The sequence below is a fragment of the Macrobrachium rosenbergii genome, chromosome 3, assembly GCF_040412425.1.
Source record: "Macrobrachium rosenbergii isolate ZJJX-2024 chromosome 3, ASM4041242v1, whole genome shotgun sequence".
In the NCBI taxonomy this organism is placed as follows: Eukaryota; Metazoa; Arthropoda; class Malacostraca; order Decapoda; family Palaemonidae; genus Macrobrachium; species Macrobrachium rosenbergii.
The window spans coordinates 9,990,228-10,015,046 of record NC_089743.1 but is presented as its reverse complement, the minus strand read 5'-3'; the positions used below and the strand labels follow the sequence as shown (position 1 = coordinate 10,015,046).

Below are 24,819 nucleotides of genomic sequence, written 5' to 3'. Positions count from 1 at the left end.
GTCTAAAACAACTGCATCTTGGAGTACATCAAACCTAGCCAATCATCCAGGTAACACATCATGAGTATACGAGGTTAAGTCAAAAAGTTCCAGGAAAAATTCAATATACTCTTTATTTAAGGAAATTCAAACATCATTTTTCTACATATCTACCATCTAACTCTATACACTTTTCAAGGTGCTGTTTCCACCTCTGCAACCCTTCTTTGTAGAAATTTGGGGCCTTTCTATTAAACCATGTTGAAACTGCATGTTTAGCAGCATCCAAAGATTCAAACCGGACTCCTCTTAAGTGTTCCTTGAGTTTTGGGAACAAGAAAAAAATCTGAAGGAGCAAGATCAGGACTATATGGAGGATGTGGAAGAGTTTCCCACCTAAATTTCTGTAGGACTTCTCTTGCAACCCTTGATGAATGTGCTGGAGCGTTATCATGATGGAACAAAATTCTGCGGTGCAACTTTCCTCGACGTTTTTCAGCCAATGCAGTCTTCAGTTTTTGCAAAACACCTTTGTAGTAGTTCCCGGTGATTGTTTTTTGTCCTTCAAGGAAATCAATCAAAATCACTCCTTTGGAGTCCCAAAACACTGTTGCCATAACCTTCTGGGCAGATCTCGCCACTTTGAACTTCACTGGTACAGCTGAACCTCTTGGTAACCATTGCTTTGATTGAATTTTACTTTCTGGGTCATATTGATGGATCCAAGTTTCATCTCCAGTAACAATCCGGTCAAAAACTCTGATTCATTTGATTCAATCTTCGTTAAAACTGCAAGAGAAAGTTCAGCTCTTTGATGCAGTTGGTCTTCAAGCAACGCTTTTGGGACCCAACGTGCTGAAAGTTTACTCAAACCAAGATTTTCATTTAAAATTGAAAATGCAGAACCATGGGAGATCCCAGTTTCATTAGCTATCATATCGATAGTAATCCGACGATCTTCATCCACTAGATTCTGCACCAAAGCCATAATTCTTTCATTTTTTGCAGTCGATGGTCTTCCCACTCTTGGGTTGTCTTTGAGGTCCTCCCCACCATCCTTAAATCGCTTTATCCAATCATAAACAACTGATTTAGATGGAGAAGAATCTCCATAAACTTGTTGCAAAGCTTCAATAATTTTTCCTGGTTTCCAATCAAGCTTGGTCAGGAACTTGATGTTAGCTCTCATCTCAAAAATTTTTATTTTCCATGGGTTCAAGAAGTTACTTTTCTGAAGCAGATGTTAACACCACGGTAGCAAGAGGATGACTGAGGTAACAAGTCTATATGGATCACTACATCACAGATAATTGTTTACCAAGTATTTGGGTTGTTTCATTCCTGTGTAAATACATCATTCAACAATTTTTCCTGGAACTTTTTGACTTACCCTCGTACACTGAAAATGGGCCTGAGCTGATACAAGGGCAAACACTAGTGAAAACCTGTCAGGATGGTGCCAACACAAAACTTGAACTGGTAGACAATAACCCTAGTTCACATATAAGTAACTTTTCTTTATAAAAAAAACTGATAAACAGTTACTGTATTTGAAAGTATGCATTCTTCAGATCCACTGAATGCATGAAGTCACCCTTGCTGATGGAATCTAAAAAAGCCATGCCTTTCTATTTTAAACCTTTATAATGAGAGAGATCAATGACTGGTCTCCAGCCACTAATTGCCTTTATAACATGGAAGACAACCTGTAAAACCCCCAACTGGTCATCTGTAACTTAAGAGCATGTTCTTCTCCTTTGTCCCTTTCATCACTCCACACATTTTTCCTTCAACTGGGAGCGAATAAGCCAATCATCGAAGGACTTCAACTGGGAGCGAATAAGCCAATCATCGAAGGACAATGAAATATTGACCCCACCAGATGAGACCGCTCGCCATTGGGGCTAGAACCTGCGTGAATACCTGTGGGGCTGTTGACAGACCGAAGCAAAGGGCTCTGAATTGGTACACTTTGTGGTGGAACACAAACCTTAAAAACTTCCTCGAGTCCTGATGAATTGGGACATGGAAGTAGTCGTCCTTCATGTCTATCAAGATCATCCAATCTTCCAGACGAATGGATGCAAGGACGGACTGGGATGTCTCCATCTTGAATTTTGTTTTCTGCACATACATGTTCAGGGCACTTGTATCCAGAACTGGCCTCCAGCCGATTGTAGAACCCCAGAGAGGAGGTGTCCTCAACTAGTTCGACTGCTTCTTTTTCTAGGAGAGCTGTCACTTCTTGGGAGAGGGCTGAAAACTTCTCGGAGTTTGAGGAGTAGGTCGTCAATAATACAGGCTTGTTGAATAGCCTTCTCTTAGTACTTGAACAATCCAACTCTGCGCTCCTCTTGCTTCCCAATGCTCCCAAAAGTGGAAGAGTCTTGCCCCCACAGGTGTGCAGAGGACTAGATCCTCACTTACGTGCGGGTGGTTTGTTGGAGGACTTCTTGATTGCTCTGGGGGTGAAACAGGCATTTCTGTGAGGTCTGGGGAAGTCTCTTTGTCTGCATCTACCCCGAAAGGGCTGGGGTTGAACAGGAGAAACTGTCCTAGAGGAGAAGGCCTGAGACTCCCTCGGTCATCTTGCTGATTGTGTGAGGAGGTCCTGTGTAGACTTCTTCTGCAGATCAGATGCAATCTGCTGTGTGAGGAAGTCCTGTGTAGACTTCTTCTGCAGATCAGATGCAATCTGCAGCACAGTCGCTCGAGGGAAAATGTGCTTCTTATCAAGAGGAGAGAAGAGGAACGCGGACTTCTGGGAAGGAATAACTTCCTTCATGGTGTAGAAACACCAAAGCTCCCTTTTCTTGAGGATTCCAATTGCAAATAGCGAGGATAATTCAAACGAGCCGTCTCTAAAACCTTTATCTGGGCAAGAGATGACTTCCAAAAAATCCGAAGAAAAGTCTTCTGGGATATGCGGGCAATCCTTCAATTTACGAGCAAGAGCTCTTACTGCCCAGTCAAGAAAGCTGAGAACTTCCAAGACTTTGAATAAGTGCTTGATAAGGTGGTCCAATTCCAAGGACGAGAACAAAATCTTGGTTGAATTGAACGCCGACCATCTAGAGGAGTCAATTAACCCAGAGAAGTCTCCCTGGGAGGAGGCAGACACTCCCATGGATGGAGCCTCTCTGGTCGCATACTAAAAGTATCTTCTCTGCGACAATCTAGACGGAGGACAACTAAAAGAGGCTCTTCCCTGCTCCCCCTTGCTCAAGAGCCAGTTTTCCACCTCAAGGAGAGCTTTCTTAGCTGAAGAGGACACCACCATTTTAGGAAGTCTTGAAGAAGTCATCTGATTATCCATAAGTAGTCTGGGGAAAGTCACCAGCAGAAACCTGAGTAATGAGGCATACGCCAAAAGAGGGGTATACTTGGCAGCCATAGTCTAACGTAGATAAACATACTGCATTATAAAGTCTTAACAAAGATTTCTTATCAGCACCCCAATTAAAATTAGATACTACTTTTAAAATATTTAGTGATCTCTTACTTTCACTTCCACTTTTAACTGGTCAAGTGAGCTTTTCATCAAAGATCATTCCTAAAAATTTTACTTCAGTAGAATAAAGTAAAATAATTCCATTTAGTTTGGCACCTGCAGAACTGAACAGCGACAGTTTTTGACTCGGAGAATCGAAACCTTTCCTCATCAGCCCACTTGCTTACTTTATCGATGGGTCTTTGCATGAACCTGCTGGTAGATACTGCATCACATCCTGTGCATTATAGAGCCAAATCATCTACAAATAAAGACCCCTTTACTGGTGATGATACCTTTTCTAATACTTCATTAATAGCAACAGCAAAGAGGGTGACACTAAGGACACTACCCTGAAGAACTCCCTCTTCTTGTAAGAAAGGTCGTGATACATGATTCTCAACTCTTACCTTTATATATCTTTCTGGTAAAAATGAATTTATAAATCTGATCATTTTTCCTTTAATGCCCATCTTATACAACTTTTTTATAATACCAAAATGCCACGTGGTGTCATATGCCTTTTCCAAATCAAAGAAAACTCCTATTGTTTGGCTCTGTTTAGCAAAACCTTGTTGTATTTGGTTTGAGAGCCTGAGCATGGGATCTAAAGTAGATCTCGTTTTCCTAAAGACAAACTGGAATGGAGAAAATCAATTTATTTGTTTCTAAGTGCCATACAAGTCTGGTGTTAATCTTCTTTTCCATCAGCTTACAAACACAACTGGTGAGAGCTACTGGTCTGTAGCTGCTAGGTAAAGAAAGATCCTTGTTCGGTTTCTTCATAGGGAGGATTAATGGGTTTCTTCATAGGGAGGATTAATGATAATTTCCAGCTCTTAGGAATAATACCAGTTTCCCAGATAGATGGAGCAGACTGTAATCTGCTTGCCTAAAATGAAAGTTACTGCTACAGCTTGGAGGCGAGTGTTAATTGACAGCAAGGAGTGTTGCAACGATTTATGCGCAATAATTGCTACACCTCCCTTAGTTCTATCTCCAATTGGTGGTGGAGAATTATATATTCTATAATTTAACCCAGGATTATATGTGTGCTTCCAAGCTTAGTTTCCTGGACACATACAATACCTGGGATATGATCTTGGAGCAATATCTTCAGCTTTTTATTTCAAGCCCTAAGACCTCTACAGTTCCCTTGTAGTATTCACATGAAAACTATTTTTTGGTCTTGATGGAAGGCCCTTTCGATGGAGCCTTCTCATTTACTCTCCTTTGTTTATGAGCATTGTCAAGAGATGATTTGGAAAGAACTGGCCTTGACAGGTTTGGTTTGTTATCTGTTGATTTACTGGTGTCATTTTGTTTCCCTTTCTTGTCAGTTTGTTTAAATTCAGGCTGGGGTTTTTGCACTGAGCTCAGCACTTCGTATCTATTACTAAGTGACGCAAGTTTAATTGGATTTGAGGGAGGGGAGGATGAGGGGGAACATCTCTTTTGGTGTTTTTGCTCCTCAGTCTCCATTAAGTCAGGCAGAGTGAGACAATTCCAAGGGGGTTGGGTTAAGTGCCATCTTATCCTCCTTGGAGGTTTGTGCTCTAGCCTCAACAGGTCGCGCACCAGACCCAGATGGCTGGGCCACTACCACAGGGGTTGATACACCTGCTACATTAGAGGGTGCTGCCACTGAACCCCTAGTGGTAGATAGGGATTGTGGATTAAGAACTCGTGCATAGCTCCTAGGTTGTTGTCCTAATTGTCATTTTGCAAAACCAACACTTATATGCTCTGCATTGGCTTTATTTAGTGCAGACAGTTCTAATTTGTAAATTTCACAATTTTTGTTATTAGATTTATTTTCCACTTGACAATTAAAACATTTTGCTTTTCTATTACATTCATCATTATGATGGACACCAGAGCAATTTATATAAATTTTAGCATTTTTGCAGTTTTTTGATGAGTGGCCAAACTTAAAACAATGATAGCACTGTATTGGTCTTTGCTGGAAATGACGTACTCGTACCCTTTCATTTTCAAACATGACATGAGAAGGTACTTCAGAGTCTACAAAGGTTAAAATGATCATGTTGGCAATAGCTGCCTTTTTCACTCTCCAAACTGAAGTGGGACTCATTTCCAGAATTTCTTCTTCTGTCATGTCATATAGGTCTCTATCAAATAGTACTCCTCTCTCATAGCTAAATCGTAAGTAGGGCTTATCTTCGTAATCATTTCATCATTTTTAATGTCCAACAAGTTCAGCATATATGCTTGGTTGTGGTTTTAGCATGAATAAGAACGGTGTTCTTCCCAAGCCAAGAAATATCACTGCTCTTTATTCCTCCCACCTTTCTCTGGAGAAACCTACAAAATTTGTAGTAGTTATAATTTTCCTCCTTGGCTGGAGCTACCAGCCACATAGGAGGTTTAGGAGTCATTATTTCTGCATTCTGCTTTCTCTCTAGTTTATCTGAGCCCATTTAGATGGCACATAAACATCCATGTCTTTGGGGACTTTGTCTGTTAAGGCTCCTCTTACTGTAGCTTGACCTATTTGTATGTCACTTATACTACTTGCCTTTAAGAGCCTCATCTTGGCTACTAAAGGTAACCCAAGCTTCCCACTTATATTCATTATCAATAAAGTTCATCCTGATTTCTACAACAGTTCCAAATGATTTCAAAGCTGTTGAGATCATTTCATAATCACAGCTGACTGGTAAGTCTTCGATATGGAGCATTCTCAAATTTTTCACACAACTTGGCTGTGTTGGGGATTTAATTTTCGATGAAGATTTCTTGGAGAAGTCCTTGTCCTTGCTTGAAGTCGTCATCAATGAAGCATAGCTAGAGGGTCCAGGGAAGGGGTAGTCAGGAGGGGGATCAGGAGATTTGCTATTACCTGTACTGCTATTTGTCAATTTATTTTTGTAGAAGTTATCAATATTTGGAGAACTTTCAATCTCCAAGGTGGGTGCAGAGGTTGTCATCTGTGCCAGAATAGCACCATCATAGGGCCCAGGGGTACTCAAATCCTTATAACAACTAGACATAAAGATCAGTGCCTGAGGGCTCTCACTGGGCACAGCACTCTTTCCCCCTCTTCCATGCCTAAAATCAGATAGGCTTGTAATGGTGAAAGAGTGAGGCCAAGGGTGCAAAGGGTTCTTGTTCTTCGCTAAAAAACTTAATAAAAGGGAACAAACTGCATCTCCATTCAAAAAGTCGATCCTCTTGCGGATCGTGAGAAGCTCACTTACCCTCTTCACAGTGGCCAGCACTACTAGAAAAATAGTCTTTCTTGTCAAATTCCTCAGTAAGGAAGAACGCATAAGTTCGAAGTGCGTACTAGATAACCACTTAAGCACAACATCTAGATTCCAAGGGAAATTCTCCTCCTTTCTAGATTTGGTAGTATCGAATGACTTAATAATATCCGAAATATCTTGGTTGAAAGAAATGTCTATAACCTTTTATGGTGGAAGAAGACAGTCCCAATGAAGGTCTCAAATACAGAAGAAAGTCTGCTATTTGAGGGATAGACATCTGAGAAAATGAAACACCATTTCTTCTGCACTAGGTCCTAAATACCTTCCACTTTGCCTGGTAGAGTTTGTTGGACGAGTTACATCTACACTTGGCAACTTGGCAATGGCTTCCTCCGTCTAGTGCGCAAATCCTTTTGCTCGGACAAGTCTACTGACAGTCAAAAGCCTGTCAGGGCCAGAGTGGATAGGCCTTGACGGAATATCCTGCAGTGTGGTTGTCTGAGAAGACTTGGAATAGCAGGGAGGAGCCTTGGAAAGTCTATGAGATATAACAGGTCTGGGAATCATTCCTTTTGTGGCTAAAAGGGCACCACCAGAGTCATCTTTACGTTGTTGAGAGCGGAATTTCTTGAGGACTTCCCTTACCATCCTGAATGGCGGGAAGGTGTAAAGGTCCAAATTTGACCAATCTTGGATCATTGCATCTGTTGCCCATGCAAGAGGGTCCGGGACGGGGGAGCAGAACAAAGGTAGATGATTTTGAGATGTGGCAAACAGGTCTAGGGTCGGTTGTCCCCATAGACTCCACAGGTTGGCGCAAACCCAATGGTCCAGCATCCATTCCGTCGGAAGGACCTGATTCTGGCGGCTCAACTCATCTGTCAGGACATTGCATTTGCCCTGAATGAACCTCTGACCAACTGGGTTCGGTTCTGATCTGCCCAGCATGACAGGTCTCTCACTATCTCGCACAGAGAGAATGAGTGAATTCCCCCCCTTGAAGTTTTATGTAGGCCAAGACTGTGGTGTCATCTGCATACACCGTGATTATCTTGTTGCAGACTTCTGTTGCAAAATGTCTAAGTCCTAGGTAAACTGCCTTCAACTCTCGTAGGTTGATATGTGGCTGTTTCTCCTTCAGGGACCACCTTCCCGAGACTTCTTGGTTCCTGAGGAGCTCTTCTCAACCGACACGTCGGAAAAGAAGTCTAGGTCGGGGCTCACTAGGAGAAGAGATTTCCCTTCTGTCAATCTTTCTTCGAACCTCCACCAGCACATGTCCTCCTTCATCTCCGCTGTGACTGGAAAGAAGTGAAGACCTTGATGTACTTTCTGATCCCAGCAAGCTCTCAGGTAAAACTGTAGCAGCCTTACAAACTGCTCCTAAGAGGCCAGAGTGCCTGGGAGACTCATCCACTGAGTTGCTCAGCACAAACGAAGGGCGAGAAACAGGTTGACCTACCTTAAACAGTCCTCCACTCTCTTGGGGGATGGCGAAGCCCGAAAACTCAGAGTCTATCTGAATCCCCAAATAGAGAATTCTCTGAGTGGGAGTCAGCTGTGATTTCTGGTGATTCAGTAACAGTCCTAATTCTTGAGTCATGCAAATCGTTTTCCGTAAGTCCTGCATGCATCATTCCTTCGTGGGAGAGCGAATTACCCAGTCGTCTAAATAGAGCGAGATTTTCAACCCTGCTAGATGAAGCCAACCCACTAGGGAAGCAAGTATCCTCGTAAAAACCTGTGGGGCAATCAAGACGCAGAAACAGAGTGCTCTGACCTGATAAAACTCGATCCCTGAAGACAAACCTGTGGTACTTTCTTGAATCCTCATGAATGGGGATATGAAAGTATGCATCTTGCATGTCTAGGGAGGTCATCCAATCCCCCTGACAGATGGATGCAAGTACCAGCTGTGTTGTCTCCATACTGAATTTTGTCTTTTCTATGAGGGCATTCAAAGCACTTACATCGAACACCAGTCTCCACCCCCACGTAGACTTGGGCACTACAAAGAGCCAGTTATAGAATCTCTTCAACATGGAATTCCTGACCAGTTCTATGGCCTTCTTGTTGATGAGAGGAAACCTCCTCTGTGGGGACTGAATACCTCTCTGATCCTTTGGAGTAGGCTGTCAATACAACGGGAGTGTTGGTCAAGGGAGGCCTTCTCCCTGCAGGGTACAGAATATCCCTCCTTGAGTACCTTGATTACCCATTGGTCTGGCCCTCTCGAGCTCTCTCTCTCCCATGGACATGGAGGACTGGGTTCTCACTTGTGGGCTGATGGTTTAGATGACTTCTTGATGGTTCAGGGTGTAAACCTAACTGTTACCCTGGGCCTGGATTGAGATCTCTGCCTGCCCCCATGAAAGGGCCTCGACTGCAGAGATGTCCTGGTGGGTACAATGGTCCAGTCTCTGACGCTTCGTCAACTGCGTCAGAAGGTCCTGAGTCGACTTCTTATGCAAGGTGGAAGCGATCTCACTAATGGTCGTCTGCAGGAAAAGATGATGTTTATCCAGTGGAGAAAATAGGAGCACTGATTTTTGTGATGCTGTCACGCCCTTAGACGTAAAGGAAACCCACAGTTCCCTTTCCTTGAGAACGCCCATCGCATTTAGCAAAGCAACTTCCTGCAAACTGTCACTGACTGCTTTGTCAGCGCCAAGAAGTTCAAGAGAAAGTCACCAGAAGAGTTCCATAAAACTTGAAACCTCAATAAGTAAAGGACATTTGTATTTGTGTAGGAACAAAAGACTTTTCAAAAGGTGGTCAATCTCTTGCACCGAAAAGAATACCTTCACAGTGGCAAGAGCGGATCTACGTCCTATGACAATAAGTCCTGAGAAGTTGCCCTGAGAAGATACAGCCACTCCCAGGGAAGGAGCTTCCCCAGTAGCATAAGACAGGTGACGAGATCAAGAAAGACGAGAAGGAGGAACACTAAAGCAAGCCTTCCCCTGCTCCCTCTTCTCAAAAAGCCAGTTCTCCATTTCACAAAGGGCCTTCTTGGACGAGGACGAGAGAACCAATTTAGAGAGTCCGACAGTGTCTCAAGGCTGACTACTTATCATAAAGGATGAAGCTGGGGACGTAGGTGTCACAGGAGAGAACAACTCTAAGAAGTTCTGAAGCAAAATCCCCAAAAGGTACGAGTAAGGAGTTGAGGGGAGAATCTTGATCAAAATCCTCTTCCTCCAACAAAACAGGAGACAAGGGAGGACCTGAAGAAGGTGCCTTAGCAGTTGACGGTCTGTGCAGAAGCTGCACAATGCTGTCCAACTTGCACTGAAGACGGACAAGAGCTGGATCCAAACTTGAATGAGCCGGACAATTCGTTGTCGAACTGGAAGAAGCTGGTGCCTGAAGCTTTAATTAAAAGCAGACGTGACATCAATTCACTGGCTGCCCCAAGGCACTGGCAACAGGAGGAACAGATGAAAGTCGAAGAGGCAGAGCCCTAGTGAGAGTGGATGTGTCAGGGAACTTGGGTGCTGCAGGGCGCTTGGACGCTTCCGGGAGCTTGGGCGCTTCAGGGCACTCAACCAAAGGTAGATATTCAGCTAATACAAGGTGCTTGGCCGTTACTGGGCACTCAGTGCACGAAAAGCACTCATCAAGTACAAGGCACTCGGCCGAATCTGGGCACTTCGATGAAGAACTATGTTGTTCACATGAAGCAGGGGACTTGAAGCCTGAAAGTAAACGCTTCTTAAATGAAGAAGAGTGACTACAGTATACACTAGTTCCTGTCATCCACGAGAGGAGAAGTGATCAGGGCTGTCCCACTTACTGCAAGAAGGCTGAGGACTGAGACGAGCCTCCCTCAACCTTTTATTGGGCAGTCGAGGAGCTTGATCCTTGGAAGAAGAGCACCTCTTCAAAGGACGCGACTCGTCGGGAAAATGCCATTGGCGCCTTCTGTTTGGCAAAGAATCTTCCGAACTAGACGAAAGTTGATGAACGTCCATGACATCTTTCTAGCAGCTGTCTCTTGACGCAACCTGGGATGCAAAAGGTTGGTCTGAGGGGGCGACTGCTCGTGGGCAGACCCCACTGACCTCCCTTGGGCTAATGGTATGCCTCCTCCCTGGTTCAGGGGAGTATGGCAGTGATCAATGCCTAGGAGAATCAGCTGGACAAACAGCCACCTCTTCCACTAACAATTCACTTCCACTTTTCCTGTCAAACTTACCCACAAGGACACGCATCGATGCCCCTAATTGGGCCACTATACCTACCACCATATTCAATCTATCAAACTTACTTTCAATGCTGGCAAAGCGATTGGGCTTGGAAGTGTGGGAGCCAGGAGAAGGAGTAGATGGTCTAGAAGAATGAACTGATACAGGAGATGCAGGAATAAAAGGAGGAGATACAACAGGAATATCTATGTCATTAGTCTTAGGAGTTGTCTGACTTACTAATTTCTAGCCAGCTTTAGCGGCTGCCTTCCTTTTGCGATCTCTCTCCAATTTATTTAAATGAGATGCCAAGGCCTTCCATTTGCGTTCATTCCAATCCCTGCATTCATCGCATGTAAGGTTAATAGAACAAACTTGCCCCCTGCAATTTGTGCACCGAGTATGCGAGTCATAAGTCAGTTTCATTTCCCGATTATTGCAGCCTTTGCTGCAATACTGGAAACTAGAAGAGCTATTGTCTGACAAACTAAACTAGCTAACAGTCAAAATCAGTGTAACAGTCTAAGCCAGGAAAATTATTAAACAACAATGCCGGATGGCTACCATACATAAAAATGTACTTCATCGGATGGGAAGAAAACCAACAATTTCAAAACCAAGCTGCTTAGTCAATACAAGCAGCAGAAACAAATTGATCTACTGGCTTATTTGTTCCTCTGTTTACCCCAAAAGTGGGAGGGGTCTTGTCACTTACACAAAACAAAAGAATCGCTACCGCAAAATTCAAAATTAAGCTACCGTTCGAGTAGAAACTCTTAGCTAAGTAATTACTGGGTAAGTTACTTATATAAAAATAAGAGTTCAGAAGTATGTAAGGGGAAAAGAACAAACCCCAAAAGATGCACAAGTTAACAAGTGACTACGAGACGCAGAAGTGTCTAAGTACGCCTTATCATGCGCTTGACTGGAAAGTAGCCTAATTGACCACTCGTGGTAGGTTCAGAACAGGGCAGACCAAGGTAAAGAGGAAGCTAGTGAATTACAGTAGAACGAATCTACTGTACATTCAGCTGAAGCACACAAAGCACAATGAGAATCTCTGTATGAAGGTGTAGGGAGTAATCGTATCAGAACAAAGTTCCCCTCGCTCAACCACGTTGGGTACTATAGTTCTATGGGTGGGGTGGCATGCCAACCAACTCCACCCTCCTTCAAGTTACAAGAGCAGTGACTTCCATAATTCAATACCATGCAAAGGTCATCAACAAAAGGGGAAGAAGGGAAGGGGGAAAATATACAGGAGAAGTAAAAGGGTTACAGGTCCCAATGTTGGGTTGAACCCACAGCAGAGAGAGTAGGTGTAAAACTGCATACACTCCCTGCAGTGGATCCCTAAGCCCCCACCTTGTCAAGGGGTTGGGATCAGAGGCCAAACAGAAGGAAAACTTGTACAGTAATTCTAACTAATCTTCTGAAAATAGTAATGATTTTAAGGCCAATGAAATCAGCAGTCTTTTTAAAAAAGATGGAAAAGATCCCATCTGAGTCTATGCCAGCATAACTGTCAAGGCCCAGAAGCAAAGCTTTGACTTCTCTAAACCTACACTCTGGAAAGCATGAATGAGGCAACACCAAAGACTCAACACAATGCCCACAAAGACTTGACCCAAAAGTTCTGTCTTCTGTTTAGGGGAATATACAGCAGTTCCATCAGCTCCTACAAGAGGAGGTGTGCTTGAATCAACCCCAGATGTGATGACTTAGGGGTAGACCACCAGTTAGACCACCAGTTATCGTCATCACCTCTGAAAAGTAAGATCTTCACATCTTCATCATAAGCTCTTTCAGCTCTCTAACAGACCATCTGAGCTTGACATCCAAGCTCAATGAAATTCCACAACGAAAACTCCAATCAGTTGTTTTTCCATGGTAGGCAAGTTTACATGCAGCATTAAACAATAGCTTAGGGTAAATGATCGGGCATGAGACACATGGATAGCTGAATTTTCACTTTTCACTCAATATTTAATTAGAGAAATAACAAAAACATTACACCTTTAAAAAAATTTAATTAGAGAAATAACAAAAACATTACACCTTTAAAAAAACCTTTCAAAACACTGAAGCTTCATTAACAAAATGAGCTATAGGAAATTGCCATACGAACTAAAATAAGCATTTGAAGTCTTCGTAAAATAAGTGTTGAAGGCAATTTTGAATCCAATATGGTGTCTCCCCAAATACTGATGCAAAATGAATGGCGATTGGACGCTTCCTTCCCAGCGCTCATTTAACGGTGTACAGAACACTAATTGCGTATACAGGCAGTCCCCGGTTAATGGTGGGCTCGGTTAACGGCGATCCCGTTTTATGGCGCTTGTCTAGCAACGAAAATCGCCAGTTTTCGCTTATTGGCGCTGATACATACCTAACAGAAGCGCCAATAACCGAAAAGCCCGGAAAATCGCTGAAGAAGCGCTAAAATCACCAATTTTCAGTTAATGGTGACTTATGGTTATCATCACACCCTCAGAACGGAACCCCCACTGATAACCAGGGACTGCCTGTATATGTAATGTTTATAGATATTACTCAAGATTTTAGTAATCAGCAAGATAAAAATGACATTTTTATGATAAAATGATGTTCCATTATACTTACCAAAACACTGTAAAAGCTTTTATCTCTTTAAAATCGACACGTCCAAGATATAAATTTTCAAACTTTGTTTGGAACGCTGATACAATTGGCGGAGACCCAACCCCACCGGATGCCGGTGGGGGTAGCGTGGCAGGAGACATACCCATAAACCCAGGTCAGTTTCATTTCGTATACAATAATTAGTGAAAACCTGAGATAACGCCCTCAAGCGGGAGGAGGAGGTTTTAGTTACAGTGTTTTGCAAGTATAATGAAACATCATTTTATCATAAAAATGTCATTTCTATTATAATGACTTACCAAAACACTGTAAAAGCTGATTCCACATTTAAGGTGGAAGGCAGGAGATACTGTGCTATTGAAAGGTTACACACACACAAAAAAAAAGAAAAGGAATTAAACTCTAACCATGGGTATCTTAAGGATCCACACCAACAAAAGGGGCAGAGTCACTTACCTGGTAGATGGGCTTTTGCAGGAGGTATTGCTGCACTGGTTGAAGCTCCATTACCTGCAGAGGCCTTGCATGCAGCACTGCTAGCCACTCTGCTCCATACTGAACCTGAAGCAGTCAGGGAAGTACACCACGACTGAGACAAGGGGTGACCCTTTGCTCTTGCCCCAAGCAATTGGAAAGCAACCAGACTGAAAAAAACGGTCTCACCCACTAACCTGAAAATAGTTAAACATATCCTCCGTGATACCCGGCAACTCAACTAGAATGGAGGGTACCCAGGTGAACTGAGCGCCCAGCTTCCCATTAACTCAGTTTAATTACAAAACCACAGGGGACGGAAAGATAAGGAACCCAATTTCCTAGTGTGTTCCCCAAAACCAAGCTCATCGATACGGGACTCAACGAAACAGGTCCTGACACGCAACTTCAACCTCCCTAAGGTAGTGAGACGCAAACACCGACTTCAATTCTCCAGAAGGTGCTCTGTGTGATTCAAGTAGTGACTTATTATGGCTTAAAGGCCACTGAAGTTGCTATTGAGCGCATCGTGGAATGTGAGACTTGACTAGGCGTAAGGCCCCTCTTCGATGCCTGTGCGCCTCTAAGTATGAGTTCCTGGACGAAGCAGTTGTGGCATTCTTGGATAAAGGTCTGGTTGATCTTTCACTGAACACCACAGGTTAGAGGAACGCCCTCTACAAGCTGGCCGCTCTGGCCAAGTAAGTTTTGATAGCTCTAACGGGGCACAAAGAAGCCTCCACCCTTGAGGGCCAGCCACTCGGAGAGGTTCTGAATGTTAAAGCGACCGGTACAATGGGGTTGGAAGAGACTTGCTCTGGCTAGAAAATTCAAGGTGAACGAGCAAACCGCACTACCTTGTGAAAAACCCACTTCCTTGTCAATGGCTTGTATTTCACTAACCCTCTTTGCCGTTGCTAGAGTAACCAGAAAAAGGGATTTCTTAGTGAGGTCCCTAAGAGAAAGATCTTCTAAAGGTTCATTGCACCTGGAGACATTAACCACCTCAAAACTACATCTAAATCCAAGCAAGGCAGGTTTTGGGGCCTTACTGTGTCTAAGGACTTGAGGAGGTCTGATTAAGTCTCGTTATTTGATAGGTCTAACCCCTATGGTAGAAGACGGAGACAGCATAGCTCTGTAGCCCTCTTGATGGCTGATGGCATCAATTTTCTGAACTCTTAAGTAAATGAAAAAATCGCAAGTTGAGTTATAGACGCCAAGAAGAGGAGATACTATTTTTTCTAGCACCAGTTCCTGAAGACTGTCCACTTGGATTGGTATAACTTGCTCGAGGAGCCCTTCTGCACCTCGGCAATAGCCTCTGCAGCCTTTCTTGAAAACCCGCCTGATGAGCTTCCTCCTGACAGTCTGGAAGCCTGTCAGAGCGAGAGGAGTGGACAATCCCTGGTGGAACTTCATTAGGTGGTGTCTGAGAAGCCACTTCTTTTGAGGGAGAAGCCTCGAAGTCTATATCAGAGATCTAGCAGGTCCTGGGAACCACTCCTTCCTTGGCCATAACGGGCAATGAGGATCAGCTCGACCTGCTGATGAAATTTTACTTTGTTTATCACCTGCCTGATGAGCCCGAAAGGAGGGAAGGCATAGGCAAACAGATTCGTCCAGTCTAGGAGCATGGCGTCCACCAAGTGAGTCAGTGGGTCTGGAACTGGTGAGCAGAACACTGGGAGACGATGGTTCTTGGAGGTAGCGAAGAGATCTATTATGGGAGTGCCCCACAGATTCCACAGATCTAGGCACACTTGCGGGTGCAGGGTCCACTCCGTAGGGAGAGTCTGGTTCCGACGGCTGAGTTGGTCCGCCAGACGCTCAGTTTTCCTGCACAAACCGAGGAACAGGGCCACCCCCATGCTGTCTCACCATTGCAAAGAAGGTCCTCGCAGCTTGAACAGGCGAAGGAATGGGTACCTCCTGTTTCCGGATGTAGGCTAGAGCCGGCCGAAGTTGTCGGGCGTGGAACAGCTACCGCTTGGCCCGGAGAGACGTGGCCTAAAATTCCTGGAGCGAGGTGAATGGCCAGCAGTTCCTTGACATTGATGTGGAGCTTCTTCTGTTCGTCTCGACCAAACTCCTGACGCCCTGAGGTTGGCTAGATGTGCTCCCACCCAACATTGGACGGCTGAAAACATTCCAGGGATGGTTGTCTTGGGAGGAGATCTAGACTCAACGCCTTCCGCCACCTCCACCAGAGAAGATGCCCCTTGACGGCGTGGGAATGCCACCTGGAGTCCGCTTGGGTCCTTCTCTGTCCCAAGAGTCCTGAGGAAAAACGTAAGGGTCTCATGCAGACGGCTCAACCTTGGCAAATTGCTCCTCGCTGATCACAAAGTTCCCAGGAGAGCCACTCCACTGGACGGGCGGAGCAACTGTCCAGGAGAAGAAACTTCTCCACCGCCTGAAGGCAGGAGGAGACCCTTTTGGGAGACAGAAAAGCCTGAAAAGCTAGACTGTCCAGAGTCATCCCCAAATAAAGAATCCTGTGAAGGAAACTAAGCTCCGACTTTTCCAGAGTCATATCAGAATCCTAAGTCCCGAAGCGCCAACCTTAGGGTTCTGTGAAGGTCCTCCATGCAGTGTCCCTGATGATGAACGGAGTAGCCAGTCGCCTAGGTACAAGGAGACTCAAACTCCTCCAGGTAAGCCACGACCTATCGGGCGAGGAATCCTGGTGAACACTTCATGGGGCTGTCGACAGGTCAAGCAGAGGGTCCGGAACTGGTAAACCCTGTCCTTGGAAAACAAAGCTAAGATACCTCCTGGAGTCCTGATGTACTGGAATGTGGAAGTAGGCGTCTTCCATGTCGAGGGTCACCATCCAATCCCCCCGAGCTAGTGCCTGAAGAACTGAGCGGTTCGTTTCCATGGAGAACTTGGTTTTCACTAAGTACATATTGAGAGCACTTACGCCGAACTGGTCTCCAAACTTCGATGACTTGGGGACTACAAACAGGCGGCCAGAACCCTGGGGTTGACACATCCTGCAATACTGATGACCGCTTCCCTAAGAGAGACCGGACTTTCTGTCTTAGGCCGAAAACTGACTGAGCCTCTTGAGTATGCTGTCAAGGAAATGGGAGAATTGGAGAGGAGGAGGTTGGGCTTAACGTGGCAGACGGTAGCTCAGCTGGAGCACTTGCACCACCCATCGATCTGCACCTCTGTTCTCCATTCTCCCAAAAGAGGCTGAGTCTGGCCTCACCGCGCATGGGAGGACAGGATCCTACTTACTGGCATGACCGACCTTGTGGCTTTGAGGAGAACTTGTACCCTGGAGTTGTAGCGGACCTGAGGTTTGGACCTGGAGTTAATAAACGGATGCCTGTTATGAGGAGATAACTGCCTGGACAAGCATGCTGAGCAGGCCTCTGTCTTGTGGGAAGACATAGACAGGATGTGACGACGCCTCTCTTATCCATGGTGGCTGACAGGATCGCTCTTTCACTAGCTGCTTCTTGGGAAGAGCCTCCTTGTCAAAGGTGCGAACATCAGCAAAGCCGTTTCTTCTGCAAAGAAGTCACAGCCTAGACAAGAACGAGCACCAAGCTCCCTCTTCTTCAGAGTGGCCATGGCGAAGAGGGGAGGAAATTACCGCCGTGATCATGGATAGCGAAGATCGGTGCAGGACAGGAACCTTGATTTTTCCAAGACGTTTCAAGTAGATTAGCCTGCTCCAATTGTTTGAAAACAGCTCCCATTGACCAATCGAGCAAGCTGACAATTCTAGAGCTTGAAGAGGTTCCTGGAAAAATGTTCTAATGCCTAGGCAGAAAAGAAGGTCTTGGCTGCCTCAATGAAATGCCTTGAGGGGTCCACCAGGGAGCCAAGTCCCCCCTGTGCTGAAAATGCACCAGGATCCCAGTGAAGGAGAAGCTCCTGTGTTGTAATAATTTTGCCTCCTTTCACAGCTTTGAAGGAGGGTACAAAACGCATTTACTTACCTGAGGACCTTTTAGGCTTCCAACCACGCCTCTACCTCTTTTAATGTTTTCTTGGAGGCGGTGGAGAGCACCAACTTGGGAAGTGAAGAGGCAGGACCTTGTTTTCCCAGACGCAACGTTAGAAGTCGAGAAGACGGGCTGTCGGCTGAAAATGCTATGGTACGACTGCTGCAGAAAGCTGGAGAGAAGCTGCATGTGTAAGAAGGCCCCGATTCACCGCCTCTCTTCATCAGAAAGAATCGTTCCGCCCAGACCGCCCAGGAGTTGAGGCAGGAGGACACTTCTCTATCCTCGGGAATACCAAGGACTTTATGGACTACCTTTTCATCTTCCTTCCAACAGAATAATAGAATGCTGAGGGCGAGGATGTAGCTAAAGGCTTGAGGACACTGCAGCAGGAGGAGGGGCAAGAGGGCCGGCCCTTGCGCGGAACTTCCCGGAGAGGGCTAGGCCTCTTGACTGCACTAGGGAACCTGGGAGGAAGCGTCTGAAATGTATCTTCTTGATCGGATCCCCACGCTGAGCAACCAGGTATAGGGCTGGTTGTCCTTTTCTTGAAGAGTTTAGTAACCCTAGGCAGGAATTATCCCAAGAACGCCTTAAGGGCCGAGAGGTCTGGATCCCACTTAAGTGATGACGAGGGAGGGGGATCCAAGAGCTGGAATAGGAAGAGACTGAAGATGAACTGCTGCTACTCTCACCTGAAGAGCTTAACCTTAGGTAGTGCCGTCGATCATGCATCAGCTTTGATAAAGTTTCTGGGGACACCATCCTAAGACGGCGATGGCGCAAGATCAACGCTGCCGATGGATCACTTTTCACGCCTCCCCAAAGCTTTTCACGCTCGAAGGTGAGTCGAGCTTACTACTTCCGCCACTAGGACTAAGGCTTTCCTGTGCCTTAGAGGACGAGCCTGCTCGTGGGCAATAATTTCTGACCTTTTCGCCAGCCGACTGTCTTCTAGCCTCAGAAGGCGAGCGGGACAGTTGCCTTTGCTCAAAAGACTCAGAAAAACGAACAGACTCGCCTGAAACGCGATCGCGAACAACCACATTGTTATCACCAACACAAACACCGATCGCCATCACCGACGCTAACGCCCAGACTAATGGTGCGAATCGCACTAAACTTAAGTGTTCCATCGCCATGAAACCGCTCATTTGCGCTTCCATTTGATTTCTGAAAAGAACGCACTTGATTTATCAGCCGAGGCTGGGCTTCTGGCTTTAGGAAACATACTGGGAAGTTGGTGAAGAAGAGGGGGAATATGAGAGGGGGAAAGAGCAGCGTGGAGGAGGGGTAGGGAGAGAGTGAAGAACAGCCGGTAGAGTGAGGTGACGAATGCCACCGCAAGAAGATGATAACCTAGCTTCCTTACGCTTAAAGGCTTTCCTATCCCTATCCCTAACCAGCTTAATCTGATGGGAACTGTATGTTTGCCAAAACTCCTGACTCCATTCCATACATTCACTGCATGTGTTCTCCTGGGAACACTCTTGACCCCTACATGCTGTACACACAAAGAATGGCGATCGATTTAAGTTTAACTAGTTTGATGGAGCACAAATTCTCTGGCGCAACCTGGATCCCTAGTTTGAATCCTACATAGCTACGAAATCCCAGAGCTAGGTTAGCTAGATAAATAAACAGGCAATCGTAGTACTTCACCAAGGAGAGACGCCACAACCAAGTGCAGACAAAGGAACCCAAACAGTTTGAGGCAGACGATCGCACAGATGCTCCAAATACGAGAATGAAACTGACCTGGGTTTATGGGTATGTCTCCTGCCACGCTACCCCCACCGGCATCCGGTGGGGTTGGGTCTCCCGCCAATTGTATCAGCGTGTCGATTTTAAAGAGATAAAAGCTTTTACAGTGTTTTGGTAAGTCATTATAATGAAACAAGATTTTGTTGCCTATACTAGTGAAAATATGAGACATGGGGTTCCCACCTGTCACGTGGTTGAACTGAAATGCATTTTTACCTTTAATTCATGGTTTTATCCTTACTGACATCACAACTGAAGCTCCATAGTGCTTATTTGATTGTAATTATGCACATTTTGTCTTAATTCACTCAAAATACCACTTAAACTACATGAGAATGTTTGTTTACAGTACTTTACTCCATCGAAGTAGCCAAACTGTGGCAGGAACAATTTTCCAGCCTTATTGTACATCTGGCTGCCACAAACATCCGAGAGCAGACAATGCATTAGTGAATTGTTTACGATAGAAATGTAGTATTTTGTTGTTAGGACTTTTCATTTATTTAAATCCATATTACTATGTATACTTCTGAGACATGTAATGTGTACATATGAATGTTACCACTTTGGCAAAAATGCCAGAAAGCTGAGTATGACAATTTATCTACAATTGGTACGAGTCAAGATGCCATGACATCAAAATACAGGACTGAAATAAAGGTTTTAAATCCAAAATTACTACTTAAAACATCAATATATTTGACAAAACTTACACTGCGTATGTGATATATGTATACAGGCAGTCCCCAGTTATCGGCGATCTGGTTTTATAGCGCTTGTCTAGCGATGACGATAACCGGATTTTCGACGCCGATTCCCGGTTATCGGCGCTGATCCCCAGTTATCAGGGCGCTGATCCCCGGTTATTGGTGCCGATAACCGAAAATCAGTGCCAATAACCAGGACCTGGTGCTATTATCACCGATTTTCGGTTATCATCACGCTGTCGGGAACAGAACCCTGCCAACCGGGGACTACTTGTACTACACTGTATGTAATATATATATTGATAAATAAAGAAAAAGATAGGAAAACACGAAAAATAGCTACATCGTAATGTTCACAGCAAAAGCGTTGAATTTGTCTCAGGAATCTGGTTTGGTCCAAATATTTCCAAATGAATTATAATGAACACATAAGACATTTACTCAATTTATAACGTTATTCTGGTGTTTGACTACCTAGTTATTTAATTATCATCTAGCGCTGTGGCATCCCAAAAATTTGCTAGAGTTCCCCGTCTACGCCCCATGGGCACCAGCATTTACCACTGATGTCAAGGAAATGATGTCAGTGTCTATGGGTACAAATATTTTGCAGATATAACACAGGAAATGGGCAGCTTGTTTACACAAGTGGCTTAGCAAATATCGAGATGGCGTCACTTGTCCACTTTTAAAGTGTTTTAAGTAAAAGTTTCGAGAGCGTCATGGCCAGTAAGTTAGCACCGCGCACGGCTAAATCTTAACGAACCTCTGTTTAGTCGGAAATATGCCATTATTTCATAATTTAGAGAAAAATGTTACTTTGACAGGAACGTAGAGGTCTTGGCAAGTTGTGTAGAGGGGGTACAAGTCTCACTGATGCTGATGGGGGCACGTTCAAATGCATTTTCTGGAAGTGTCCAAACAACGGAGGAATCACGCGGTGTCTCATGGCCGGAGCATTTACCCTATCTTTAAGACAAAACCTGAGGATTTTAGAAGGAATTCTCCTCTCAGTAATAGTCTAAGGTGATTACTTAACAGTCAGTAATATTCAAACCTCTATAAATGTCTCCTCACCTGAGCTCAAAAAGATCAAAGTGATTACCATCCCAATTGGCTTGGCATTTAAAGTATAAAGGCTAATGAAAACTTGCGAACTCTGTAACCAGCACATAGCCTACACGTGAACAACAACAGCCAGTGGAAAAATGGTCTCAGCTAGACTGGCCTATCATGTGCTTCATATATTCTGTATGAAATTCCCTAACCTTATGCTGTTTCCCTTCACTATTCACAGAAAATACCACATTCAAACAAAGCCTACCTAAAAGACTAAGATAGGACAACCTAAGTTCATAAAGCTTATTTTCAGGCTTTGCTTGGGCTAGACTACTCTGGCCCAGCCAAAATGGATTTGTCAAGCCAATTATGAAACATCCTACAACAACATTTTTGCATGAAACCTCAACAAAAACCTCCAATAGAATCTAGGCTACATGCAGTAAGAAAGAGCCTGTCAAAATCTCTTCACACTGGAATACAATTTGTCTAGTTACAGTCTAGCCTAGCCTAAGCTATGAGGCTAGCCTACACTGCTTGCATCGTCCAATCTAGGCTAATGTATCCACACACTGCATTCCCAAAATCTATCCACTTAGCGAAATATTGGTTTGTTATTTCCGCGACTTTAAACCTGAAAGGTTGTTTATTTTCCTTTATCTGAATCCCTCAGCAGGTCACACCGAATGCATGAAAAGAATACATGAAGAGTAAATCAAGCGAATCGATTTTCGCCATATTGGGGGAAGGGCCATATCTCTGCTATCACAGCTCACCTTCAACGCAAATATCATTTCAACCATAACTCAAACACGAATATGACAAAACTACACCTTACCCGTATCTCCAATGATGATGTACTTGAATAAATAGGCGTAAGACATCTTAATAATGGAGCAGATTGATGTGACGTAGATGAAAACACAGAACAGCTGACAGCGACAGCTCAACTCCTGCCAACCATCGACTTTTAAAAACCCAACATCCATGAAAACAAACCTCCTTCCGGTGATTCTCTTCCTGTGTGTCTAATATTCATATGGATGGTGACATTTACAAAGAAATATCTTCATCCTGACTCAACATGTTAGATTATTAGTGAAATAACATTTATCAATATGTTTATTTTTCTCGTCGCAATATTCCCATTTTCTTCAATATGAAGTCGATGTTTGGCGAGAATGCGTGACCATCCCTAAGGTTTACAGATTGACTCATTCTTTTGTTAGGTCACAATGTTATGATTAATAAAGAGACGTGACTTGATGGGGATATTCACATTTTCTTTGTAAGATACTACAGAACGTGACTCTTAAGTATGGTTCTTAATACCCTTTGTTATACTAAATTTGCGTCATTCCTGTAAAGAGATGTATGACAGAAATAGTCGTATTAAATGGTCTACTTTACAAGAAAGAGAGTCCTAATTTTAAAGACAACGTATTTGTATTTCGAGCAAAAACGAAAACACAAGCTTTGGTTAATTTAATGCGTAGCATGACGCAGGTAGAGGCACTGTATATAAATACGTTTCAGTACTTCTCGCCACGATATTGTCCTTGGAATGCTGATATCCTTGACGCACCGATAAACATAGGAATGAGAGGATGTGCTATTCACATCAATTTATTGATGTAATTTTGTTGTCAGAACTGAGTCAGAGGGTTGTGTAAAACAACAGAATACAAGTGTAATTCCTAATGAATCATTAGTTTTTCTCCCATATGGATCACTTTTTGATCATCTTGAATTCTGACAAAATAAGACAAATTAGGAATCTTACAACTCTAGAAGCTGGCTGTACATATTTTCCGTGCGTTCATCTTACCAGTTAGGAACCACAAAATCCTTTATGAAAATAAAACGGCATCGCTTCGCGTTTCTTAAAAAGAAATGTGAATATACAGGGTGCAAACTGCACATGTTAATTATCTTCCGTAAAAGGTCACTATAGAAATAAAAATTAACATTAAAAATTAAATACAAATTTCACTAAGTCTTGTGCAAATAAAAGCAGTTTTTAAAAATGTGCAAAGAACATGAAAAAATCAAAATTCCTCTGCAGACAAGTCACACAGTGTGCAGGTCCTTCAGGGGCGCCTTTGGCGGAATGGGCCACATAAGGAAGCCTACAGGTAGCAGTGATCATCAACCTCGCCTCAACAGGAGAACCTCCAAAATCGATACCACGGAGGTTGCCCCAAAGAAAAACCAACGCAACCGTCACCGCTGCATTCAGACTTTCACTGCTACATCGCAGATGAGACCTTATACAATAAAAACTTCCACATCTGCTGTTTGATGCATCTCAACAGAAGGCATATCAGCAGCATATTAATGCACCATTTACCCCTGTCTTCCAAGCACTCTTATAATTCTTCCTGGATAATAAGGCCCATCTTTTCCCAGTACCTTCATGCTATCTGTTCAAGCCATTCTGTCTCCCTTTCCTCTTTCCCCTTCTGATTGTACTCTTCACCAGTCTATCATCCTCAGTTCCTTCACGTGACCGAATCATCTCAAAATGCTTTGAATCATCCTTTCACCTACATTAACCTTTTTACCACTCTTTTCATTTCTCCAAATTTTTATCCCTCTCCATTCTTATGCCACATACACTATGCAAACAGTTCATCTCAAAGGCTTCAACCCCTTTTCTTTCATTCACAGTCCCAATCCGCATTTCATTCCCTGAAAGGAGAGTTAGCTCAACAATTCCCTCATACATTACAACCTTGGTTTCCAAATTTTTTTGGCACACCCTGCTTCCTTTCTTATCTCATTACATTATCATTAAGTACATTTACTCTATAAAACCTTAATGATATTACAACTCTCTTCCACAGTCCATACAACATCCATTGCTCCAACTTCCTAATTTGAATTTACCCTCCAACCTTTATACCCTTGCTGTCACCCACTTTTTTTTCAAGTTTTACAGTGTATATGGAATAAAAATATATACCTCTACGGTATATATTCTTGAATACATCACATCTATGAAAATTGGTGTGTCCTACAAAATAAAAAATAGTCCATCTAAATTTCTAGCTCAGGGTTTAGGAAGAAGGGTACCATAACCCATTTGTACCTATATGAGCAAAGAGAGAGAGAGCGAGAAAAAGAGACTTTGAACCACAGAATTTGGAGACATATAGCCTCAAAAAGTCAGCTGTAATTGTTGCCAATCACTACTCGGAGATATTTTGTAGGTATGAGCGATTTATGATTTAATGATTATTACGATATTGACCGAATGCTGATACTTTGATGCACCGATAAACATGGGAGGACATCAATTTATTGATGTAATTTTGTTGTCGTCTGAAGCAATTCTTACGT

At 43.8% G+C, this 24,819-nt stretch overlaps 1 protein-coding gene across 1 annotated transcript in view; it reads right to left on the bottom strand.

The window, feature by feature from the left end:
- The window catches only part of Rab2 (RAS oncogene family member Rab2), a 49,240-nt gene extending 26,729 nt beyond the window's left edge, over positions 1–22,511 (bottom strand). The window contains exon 1 of the mRNA XM_067127331.1: positions 22,316–22,511. Within this exon, the coding sequence (XP_066983432.1) occupies positions 22,316–22,466 (151 nt within the window). The 5' untranslated portion in view covers positions 22,467–22,511. The remainder of the gene's footprint in view (positions 1–22,315) is intronic.
- Positions 22,512–24,819: the final 2,308 nt, after the last annotated feature.